Source organism: Amblyomma americanum, chromosome 1 (assembly GCF_052857255.1).
Source record: "Amblyomma americanum isolate KBUSLIRL-KWMA chromosome 1, ASM5285725v1, whole genome shotgun sequence".
Classification (NCBI taxonomy): Eukaryota; Metazoa; Arthropoda; class Arachnida; order Ixodida; family Ixodidae; genus Amblyomma; species Amblyomma americanum.
The window spans coordinates 255,570,290-255,580,263 of NC_135497.1; the positions used below are offsets into that span (position 1 = coordinate 255,570,290).

General features: G+C 47.2%; 2 protein-coding genes across 6 annotated transcripts in view; one reads left to right on the top strand and one right to left on the bottom strand.

Moving 5' to 3' along the window:
- Window positions 1-265: 265 nt before the first annotated feature.
- Window positions 266-3,357, bottom strand: LOC144114962 (sterol carrier protein 2-like). Of its 3 annotated transcripts, none has more exons than XM_077649032.1 (2): window positions 3,168-3,357; window positions 266-1,542 (listed from the first exon to the last, which is right to left on the bottom strand). In XM_077649032.1, exon 2 carries the CDS (start codon window positions 1,536-1,538, stop codon window positions 315-317), a length of 1,224 nt encoding a protein of 407 aa, XP_077505158.1. In that variant the 5' UTR covers window positions 1,539-1,542; window positions 3,168-3,357; the 3' UTR covers window positions 266-314. The 3 variants fall into 3 exon arrangements, with proteins under 3 accessions (XP_077505158.1, XP_077505160.1, XP_077505159.1); XM_077649034.1 differs by having other exon boundaries at window positions 266-1,601; XM_077649033.1 differs by having other exon boundaries at window positions 266-1,650.
- Window positions 3,358-3,814: 457 nt separating this feature from the next.
- LOC144114964 (pseudouridylate synthase TRUB2, mitochondrial) overlaps window positions 3,815-9,974 on the top strand; it is a 29,130-nt gene continuing 22,970 nt past the window's right edge. For all 3 annotated transcript variants that reach the window (XM_077649036.1, XM_077649038.1, XM_077649037.1), the window contains exons 1-3: window positions 3,815-4,302; window positions 4,679-4,795; window positions 4,891-4,971. In XM_077649036.1, the coding sequence (XP_077505162.1) occupies window positions 4,164-4,302; window positions 4,679-4,795; window positions 4,891-4,971 (337 nt within the window). In that variant the 5' untranslated portion in view covers window positions 3,815-4,163. The remainder of the gene's footprint in view (window positions 4,303-4,678; window positions 4,796-4,890; window positions 4,972-9,974) is intronic.

Genomic DNA, 9,974 nt, shown 5'->3' on the forward strand with positions numbered 1-9,974 from the left:
TACACTCCCTCTTTTTTAGCATCTGGCACAAGGGTCAGTCAGTGCATCGAGCTGCGGCTACTCGTGAGGCTCGATGTCGTATGTAGAGTATATCGAGGCGCTGCACGCTTCGGCCGGCGTCCTTTGGGCAGTCTGCACAATCTTCTAACCTCCGTGGGTCACAAAGGCTACGTGCACGCTCACCCGACATGTTTCACGTCAGGCAGAACAAACTGATCGCTGCCTGATTAATAGAAGGCTTCGCACGACATGAGCCAGCGGCGGCAACAGTGTTAAAGCCTCTTTTATTAAACACAATGCAGTCGTATGTACATTCAGAGGGCGGCCCTGGGGAAACCGAGTCGGTAGAGGGCGACCACAACGGCGCCACCCAGGCCAATGTTGTGCTGGAGCGCGACGCGGGCGCCGGGCACCTGGCGCGGTCCGGCCAGGCCGCGCAGCTGCCAGGAGAGCTCGGCGCACTGGGCCAGGCCCGTGGCACCCAGCGGGTGTCCCTTGGAGATGAGTCCGCCGCTCGGGTTGATCACGTACTTTCCGCCGTAGGTGTTGTCGCCGCGGTCGACCAGCTCGGCCGCCTTGCCGACGGGGCACAGGCCGAGCGCCTCGTAGGCCAGCAGCTCGTTGGCCGAGAAGCAGTCGTGCAGCTCCACCACCTGCACGTCGTCGGGCGTGAGGCCCGCGCGCCGGAACGCCTGCTGGGCCGCCTTGCGCGTCATGCTGAAGCCGACCATCTCGATGCACGAGTTGTCGGCGAACGCCGACGGCAGGTCGGTCGCCATCTCTATGCTGAGCACCTCGACGGCCTGCGCCTCGAGCTGCAGCCGCCGCACGACGGCCTCGCTGACCAGCACGGCGGCCGCGGCGCCGTCCGACGTCGGGCAGCACTGCAGCTTGGTGAGTGGCCCGAACACCACGGGCGACTCGAGAATCTCCTCGAGCGTGTGCTCCTCGCGGAACTGCGAGTTCGGGTTGTGCACCGAGTGGCGGTGGTTCTTCTGCGCGATCTTGGCCAGGTGCTCGCGCGTGCTGCCGTACTTGGCCATGTGCTCGAGGCCCGCGGCGCCGAACATCTGCGCAGCCATGGGCGCCGGCGCCAGGCCGTGCGTGGCGGCCAACACCTTGGCGTGCTTCTCGACCGGGTTGGCGCGGTCGCGGTACTTGGAGGTGAGCGAGCCGCGGTCCATCTTCTCGAAGCCCAGCGCCAGCACCACGTCGGCGAGGCCGCCCTCGACCAGCTGCTTGGCCAGCAGCAGCGCCGTCGAGCCCGTCGAGCAGTTGTTGTTGACGTTGTAGACCGGTATGCCGGTCATGCCCAGCTCGTACACACAGCGCTGGCCGCACGTGGAGTCGCCATACACGTAGCCACAGCAGGCCTGCTCCACGTCGCCGTACTCCATGCGGCAGTCCTGCAGCGCGGCGGTCGCCGCCTCCTTGGCCAGCACCGGGTAGTCGCGCTTCTTGTCGCCCGGCTTGGCGAACTTGGTCATGCCCACGCCCACCACGAACACCCGGCGGCCGCCGCGCTCCGCTGCTGCCATGGTCCTGCACGGGATGACGACCGCGTCTACATCGCGTTCGCGGTGCTGCTCATCATGCGGCAGCTGAAAAGACGGAGAAAACGGCCTGCAATCTAGGCCAGAGCGTGCCGACCTAGATGCGGACCCGCCGGTCGGGTCAGCGCGCGGCAGCTCACGCCGGCTTCCCAGTTTCCCAGTCGTCGCGGAAACGAGGACTCTTTCGCCACTTTCGATTTCTGCGTTGAAATTTGCATTAGGCCCCGTTGACGCGCCTTCGCTCCGCTCGGAAGGAGCCACGGGTCGTTGCTTTCTTTCCGGTGCTCCTTTCAGCACAAGAAAACACGACCGGGTGAAAGCACCACGCTGGACAAACATTTGCGCTACAGAAGAGGTCCTCAAACAGCGGCGCAAGCTTAGACCGCTCGCTCACCTTTCTCAAGCCCCCCTCAGCAAACACGTGCGGTTAGCGGCTCTGCTGATCGAATTGTTGTTTTAGAAGCAAGCAGAAACCGAAACTACATGCACTAATAGAGGGCTGGGGAAAAAAAAAAAAAACACCACTAAAGTTTGCTCCGTGGCTCAGTGTATTTCCACGGTGGCTCTCAACCGGAGCGCCGTCAACATTAAATAGGGTTTGTCCATAACGCCTGAAAACTCCACCTTAGGTTATTTCTTTTATCTGCAAATACCGGTGTACACGTGCTGCAACGGCTGAAAGCAAGCTTGAGAGGCCCGTGCAAAAATATCATTGGCATCGTGCTGCAGCCGGTCATGAATGATAACGAATAACGCAATCACATGAATAAATAGTGTACACAGAGCAGTACGCGACGAGTCAGTGGCGATGTCGGTCGTTTAACGAAAGGGTATTAGCGAAGATTCCACGCACAGCACGCTACCTGCACACTCGCGCTTTCGCCCCAAACATAACGACCACAAAGAAAAAAAAAAAGCCACGGTAGAGGCACCGCATCATTATTTGCGTTTTCCTCAACAGACTCTTCCTCTGGACGCTCGCTTTGCTCTTCCCCTAGCTGACCAACTTGTTCTGGGCTAAATACTAGGGGGTCGCAGTTCGCTTTCAAAGTGATACCCACTGTGACAACATACAGCTGTTGAGTGCTCATGCAACTAAACTGAAAACTGTCAAATGACGGCCCGAAGTTACGACAGCTATTCAGCTTTCAGACAACCGCAGCCAAGACTTGTGCGCGTACTAGACGCCGGTGTGAATGCCGTCTGGCACATTCAAAGTGATCCTGATCGCACGATCGCTGGCTATAGCGCACTAATGCAAAGTTAGAAAGTAGTGCATGTGTTTAGAAGCGGCAAACAAACGCCGATTCAAGTGCAATGCGCCGCCTGTTTTTGAAGTATCTAGCGTTACGTGTATTGTACACCGCGAGACAATCACATGAGCCAGTTTCTTTCAGGTCGACGTCCTCGCAACTACATTCAAAACGCAGCGTTACCAGAGCACGGTTCGCCAGGCAGACGAAACCCTGCAAGGAAAAACCCAAGAAGCGATGGTACAACCAATACAAGCATTCTGAACCGGCGATCTAAGTTTCCGCTGGTTGTAGTTTCTGATATGCAATGGAAATAAGTTGCATCGCGATAACAATGCCCTGCGTGACACTTCGCACTTACCTTACACGGCTGCTTGGCCGCAGGCTATAACGATATGACTACTTTAAGGTAATGTAAAATGTCAGGGTTCTTGTCCAACGCGCAGCCTCGGTGCCACACGTCCCCGCGACGTCTGCGTCGCCAACTGCAGCGGGCTCGAAATGAGGTTAGCGCTAGAGGCAGGCGGCTGGCTCCAGTACAGCGAAAGAGCGGAAGAGAGAACGCAGATCGGCAGGAAAGGGGGAGCACTACTGGAAGGCTGGAAGCAACATAATAAGCAAGTATGTGCTGCGGTAAAAAAAATAAATATATATATATATATATATATATATATATATATATATATATTATTTAGCCATCTTGAACCTTGGTAGTCGAGTTAAATAATAAGACAGTATGCCTTGACGTTTGGTTTAATACGCAACCCACGCTAAAACAGATAAGATTTATCAACTACTGTGTGGCTTAAGATGGATTTAGTGCAACCATCCACAATCCATCCACGAAATAACACAAACGAGAAAAAACTCAAAGCATCAGTACTATTTGCAAAAAATAAAACGTAAACGTTATTTAGAGCTAATTTTATATACTTTAAAAAGTGAAAATTTGAGCATTTTGTATCCGCTACAAATGAACTTTTCTAAACGTTGAGTACACTTCGTTTTGAGTCAGTACAGTGTTAACATCTCACCATGTATTTCACTTTTTTGTTGTTGTTAGGAAGCAAACTTTGTTACTTATTACATAGAGTTAATATCTTCATTAGGCTGGCTAAGTGTGCGCGGCTGTGATGCGCAGGAGTTGCCAATATGGCAGCGCGCACATTTTGCTAGTGGTACAGTGCTCTAGAATATGTACTAGTGGTTCGTAGCTAGCGCAGCACGAGTCCTGTGTGCTTTGCCTTGTAACTGTAGTTATTGTTTTTCGTTCCAGCTGCGTGCCCCACATTTCTCGTGCTATATCGGCTCTTCCTTTTGCTTATGAAACGACAGCAAGTCCGCAGATAAAGCTGCCATGGCCAGTGTGTCATTACAGACGGTGACGAGCGCTCCGAAAGCTTTCGACCTTTTGCGAGGCATTTTTTGCGTGTACAAGCCTGCCAATATCTCTTGCGAAGCAGTACGGCGCACCATCATAGGGAATTTGTGTCGTGGTGCGTATTACTTTCATTTTTCTTTTAGTTAGGAGAAATTTGTGTTCAGCTAGAAATGTTGATGACGGCGTAGCAAGCGTACTGGTGGGTCGCCGCACTGTAAGCACCCGGCGATTAGGGCAGACCAGGGCCCACAGATTAGGGCCCACAAGGTTCGATATTCTTCACATTGTGAATAATGTCGCATTTGGATCCGGCTTGGTTGAGTTTGAGCACACGTGCTCAGACGCCTTGCAAACTACAGCGTGTATGCTTTGTTACTTAGTTGCTGTCCAGCCTTAATTGCCTCTGTACTATTCTCGGGCGTCTGCTCTCGGGGCTGCGTCTTTTGTTTGAATCGGCAGGTAACTCAACCTCTAATGCTGTTGGTTTCCAGACCTCAATGAACTGGATGTCCGGCCTCCTGTTGACTTTGTTACAATTGAAGGGCCCGTGTCAGGCGGTAAAGAGCTAACTGTAAAGACTTCACCAAATTATGCAGACCATCCTCTCGGTAAGAAATTACCATCTCAAAATTCTGCAGTTTTTTCGCCTGTTTCTATCTGTTGCCAGTGTGTTCATTTCTGCTTCTCTTTTTCATGCATGTAGTTGTAGGCTCTAGATACCAGCCTGAAGACATCAAGATGTGTTGCGGCATAAACCTTGGAAAGTATACATCTGGTGTGTTGTGTGAGTAACCGTATTTGGGGGTTTCCTTTTGCCTCTTTTCTATCGAGAATCGTATGATGAAGTGTTGTGAAAAGAATTTGGCTTTAATGATTTCTGCTTGTGAACAGTTTGTGATAAGGAAATGAAAGCCAGTTTTTTTAAGGTCTTGAAATTGGTACTCTCCATGAGGCTGAGTGTTCCTCATCAAGCATCTGGCTCTTTGTAGATGGGTTGCAAATGATGTCAGGGTTGCAATGATGGTGGACCACACATAGCTTCCAGCAGGTGGCAATACGCAGATTGAACGAACAAGCTTTTGCCATGCTTCTGGTCTACCAACATGGCGACCACTGTGACGTCGGTGCAAAGGAAGCAAGGGCTTGCCTGATTTATGACAGTTTCTTGCTTTGGCTGTGTTTTTGGTTGTTTTTCAAGCACAATTATTTGCTGCTTGCTGAATGCAGGTACCTTGGGCACTTTTAGTCCTGCATTCATTTCATATCTGCATACTGCAGATAGCAAACGAAAGAAGTAAATGTTCAGTCTTTTCATTTGTGTTGCTGCAAGCACTCTTCACAAATGGATGACAAATTGGTTTTACCGTACATAACGGATTTTGAGCTTCGATGAGTCGAAGGGGGTAGGCCATTGACCCTTTTGACCCTTTTCCTAAGCAATTTACCCCTGAAGAGCCAAGCACCAGGCTGCAGAAAAGCTTGTGCCCATTAGAAAACCGATGGGTACCCGGCGGCACTGGGGATTGAACCCTGCACCTCCTACATGTGAGGCGGATGCTTTTGGCAGTGCTTCTTAGCCAAGATTGCTGATGTCTGTCTTTTGGTGCTTTCATGCACCTAGAAGTGTTTGATTAATTGATTAGTTATATACTGCAAAATCTTCTTTTTGTCTACGCTTGTCAAAATTCTTATACTTTCTGTGGGGGAAAGCCCCGTATAGCAGTCCTCTTGGGTAATCATTTTAAAAAAGCAAATGTTCGAGGAAGTCTATACCAGCAATGCTTAGCCACACATAGAGGCATAGAAGTGAAAGAAGCCAAAAACTGAAGAAAAAAATTTTCGAGAAAAGGAAACATTTAGAAACTTAGAAAAAAGGGGAAGAGAGAAGAAGAAAAGGAAGAGATGCTTGACCCGGAGCAAAACCAACCACCTGAAATTTGTTAAAGCAAAGGAAAAGACTGCCAGCAGAATCCAAAGTGAATAACTGTGAGCAGAAGTAGAGAGGAGAATGGAGCAAAGAGTAGGGTCAAGAGAAGTTAGCCTGAAAAATATAGAAATATAAAAACAAACTGAACTGAGCTGAGATCGAGACAACATAAGAAGACACAAAGGAAGGTACAGTGAAATGGTGTGGGAAAATGTGAACTAGACATGAAAATAGAGGAGAAATGTGTTGGGAAATAAAGAGAGGATAAGGGTATTTGCATGTGTACACAATGGAGAATAGAAAAACAATAAAGACAATGTATGAAATCATTATCCAGAAAGGGCAACAGGAATGCAATAGCAAGAAAAAATTGGCCCCTTGATTTACCTGATTAAGCTAAATGTGACTTTGTGCACTAGCACATTTACCCTTGTTTATTTTTGTTTAGCTTTGTTTAGCTTTTTAAAAGCTTGAAAATTCAAGTTGCAGCCCAATGTCAATCCTCAGCTTTTCTCTAGCAATAAGCTAAGAACCGTCATTCCATCTGTTCGGCGGTCTCAGAAGCTACTTGTACTCGCCTCTCTACTGCATGTTTCTCTGGCAACTTTATCAATCGCCTCTTTCTCACTCTTCATCTGTTTCCACATCCCATTTAGCAAGGTTTACTGACTTAGCCGCTCTGCTTCGGCTTGTCGCCTTTCTATATCTACCGGATCGGTTGATTCATGTTGGCACCTCTTTTGTGTTGCTCTTCAGTTCTCCATGCATGTCGTTCGGCTGCAGAATCTGTCAAAGGACCGGCTTCATCTAGGATTTACCGTTTGCTGCTCTGTACGCTCCTTCGGCGACTTCATCCTTCACCTCTACTTTCTGGCATTTGCATGTGCACGCACCCGTGTTTCTTGCTCTTCATCTTCACACCGTCCCCAGTTGGCTGCAGCTGGCATGATGCCCTCCTCCCATTGGCTGCAGCTGGCACGACACCCCCTGAAGCTTACCCGAGCTTCCTCCCATTGGCTGCAGCTGGCACGATACTCCTCACCCAAGCTTACCTGAGTTACCCCGAGTTTCACCTGGACATAACAGCTTTTTCATTAGTGGCCCATCTAGTGCTAGCGCACTTTAAAACTAGGTGGAAGGAAAGGAAAAAGCAAATGGAAAAAAATAAAGACGTGAAGTAAAAACTCTGAGGTAAAAAAAAAAAGAGTGTGAGGATAGGTGTAAAAAAAGTAGAAAGAGAAAGTGATGATGAGTGGACAGGGGACAAGTTTTTATATGTTGGTTTGAAGAAAATGAGGGAGAGAAAGGAGGAGGATCGGCGATTTTTTTTTCATACTGCTGGGACGCAGTGGTATAATAAAAAAAGAAGTGAATAATAACACTGAGAAAAAAGTATGCCATTGAGGGAAAATCCAACAGGGTAAAGGGAAGTAAATAAAATGGCTAGAAGGACAGCCTGGAGATGGGCCAGAGTAAAAGGTGGGGGGCACTGAACAATGGAAGTAAGTGAATAACAAACTATTTCTTAAAACTAAAAGGTTCACATTAAGAGGGAAGGCAAAAGGAAATTAAAAAAAAATTAAATTGGGGAAGGGAAAGAAATATGAATGAGAAAAGGAAAGACTAAGCAAAAGTGCAGAAAGAAAGATGAAACTGGAAGAAGAGGGCAGTAAGGAATGAAGAGAGATATGAAGGCTAAAAGCAATAGCATTCACTACAAAATGCCAGGTTGACATGCACAATTACATCATCAATAATAGCGCCATTCAAAATATATCCTGTACTAAATATCTCGGATAACATCGGACCTAACATGGAACACCCACATTCTGTACATTATTAATTAAGTATCTAGAACTCTCTTCTAAGCTAACACCTGAACTAAACTTCTTGCTCACACTATGCTTTTAAGATATCATCTGGAGTATGCATCCATCGTTTGTCATCCCCATCAAACTTATTGAACCGGTTCCATTGAATCACTGCAAAACAAAGCGGTTAGATTCATTGCCCACAACTACTTATTTCTGTCTAGCGTCACAAGCATGAAACACCGTTTAAATTACCCTTTCATACCAGATTGTGTGCGTGCCTCTCTTTTATGCATAAACTATATCATGGTTCTTCTTCGTTCGTGAAACTTTTCATCGCCTGGCATACCCTATATCATCACGTGAGGATCATCCATTCAAGATAAACACTATCATTGCATGCATCAACAAGTTTAAATATTCACCACTGCTTCTTGCTATTTCAGACTAGAACAGCTTGCCCAGTGATGTAGCTATGATCTCTGACCACTCGCCCTTTGTTGAAACATTGCCATATTAAGAATTGTTTATTTGTTGTGAAAAATAATTATTCTCAGTGTTATTACATGTAGAATGTTGACTGCGGGACTGATAAGTGCGTCACGGGAAGCAAACGACGAGACATGCTTTAAAGTAAAGAAAGAACAGGCATGCGCAAGGTGTGCTTCAGACGCAATTTCCGTGAGCCTCGGCGCAGCACTGTGTGACGGCAGGTGGCGCAGCAATGCAGTTTTGCGGAACTCCGCCACGTGCTGGGGATCCCGCAAACTTTTGCTGCTGACAGTACGTGCTGTGTTGGTGCAGTTTGGAAATTACTTCTAACAGCTTATTTTTTTCTGGGCTATTCAGGAAGGGAGCTGTAAATGTACTTGTGAATTATGTGTAGGTGTTGCTGTATAGTGGTTTTTGAAACTGCCATATTTTTTTGCATACAGTAGTGAACAAAAAGCGATATTTTCACTTTTTTCGTGTAAATTCAAAATATCACTGATATGAAGACCCATTTGCTATTTCTGAGTATATTTTGATGCAATAATGCCCTCTTTTTCCTCCATGAGTTGTTGTGGTCGTAACTGTTTGCCTGCAATTCGTTTTTCATTTTTGTCCTTTCGTGGGGACTTCATTTTCCATCTGGTTTAAGTTTTTATTATCTTGCAGTCATTTTAAGATAACATATTCTGCAGTTACATGAATTACTGCATATCTTTATAAACAGTGGGTGGAGTGTGAGGCTAACACAGTCATCAAAGCTGCTCAAATTGCTATTATCCACAGCCACAACTATGGGATGAAACACTCAGCTTTCTCTGGATTTCTGACTAGCGCAGTCCACGCCTTCTCAAGTTTTGAAGAGATACAGGTTCAGAAGTGGTTTAGTTTTTCAATATTTGCAGGAGGAACGCCAGAACGGCCAACCAAATTGTTCATAAAGACGCTAGACTGACAGTTATCGACATTTCCGAAGATTTGGCCCTGTTATCAGGCTCTGTAGGAACTCCATGGACTGTGAGACGTCATGTGCAATGTGCTGATCTAAATAACAGGAGCCTAGCTTAAACCCTGCACATCTGTGAAAAGAAGTGGGTTTCCAGGATGATGTTGGTAAAGGAACACCTGGTGTCAATAGATTACAAATTTCCAGAAAAGTGATTTCATTAGACAAAAGGCAGCTTAAATGGACTGCGTTATCAACTTCCCACGTTAAACCACAGAGGCAGGGATGTAATAGCATGGGGCTGTTTCTCCACTTGTTGAGGTTGCTCCTTGACTGAATTCAAGGAACCATGATCAAAGAAGATGATCAGGGTATTCTTGAAAAGTTGTGCTTCTATGGGCATGCAAGAATCTGGGATTTGGTAATGTGTTTCAACAGAATTACGACCCGAAGCACTTTTCTATGCTTGTGAAAAGATTGGATGAAGACGACAATGGACCTTATGGAGTGGTCAAGCCATCCTACTGAGATTATTTCAATTGAATATGTTTGGATGAGCGCCGTGCGTCGTCTCAGCGATAAAAAAAAAGAGCCAGCAGCACCCGGCATAAAGT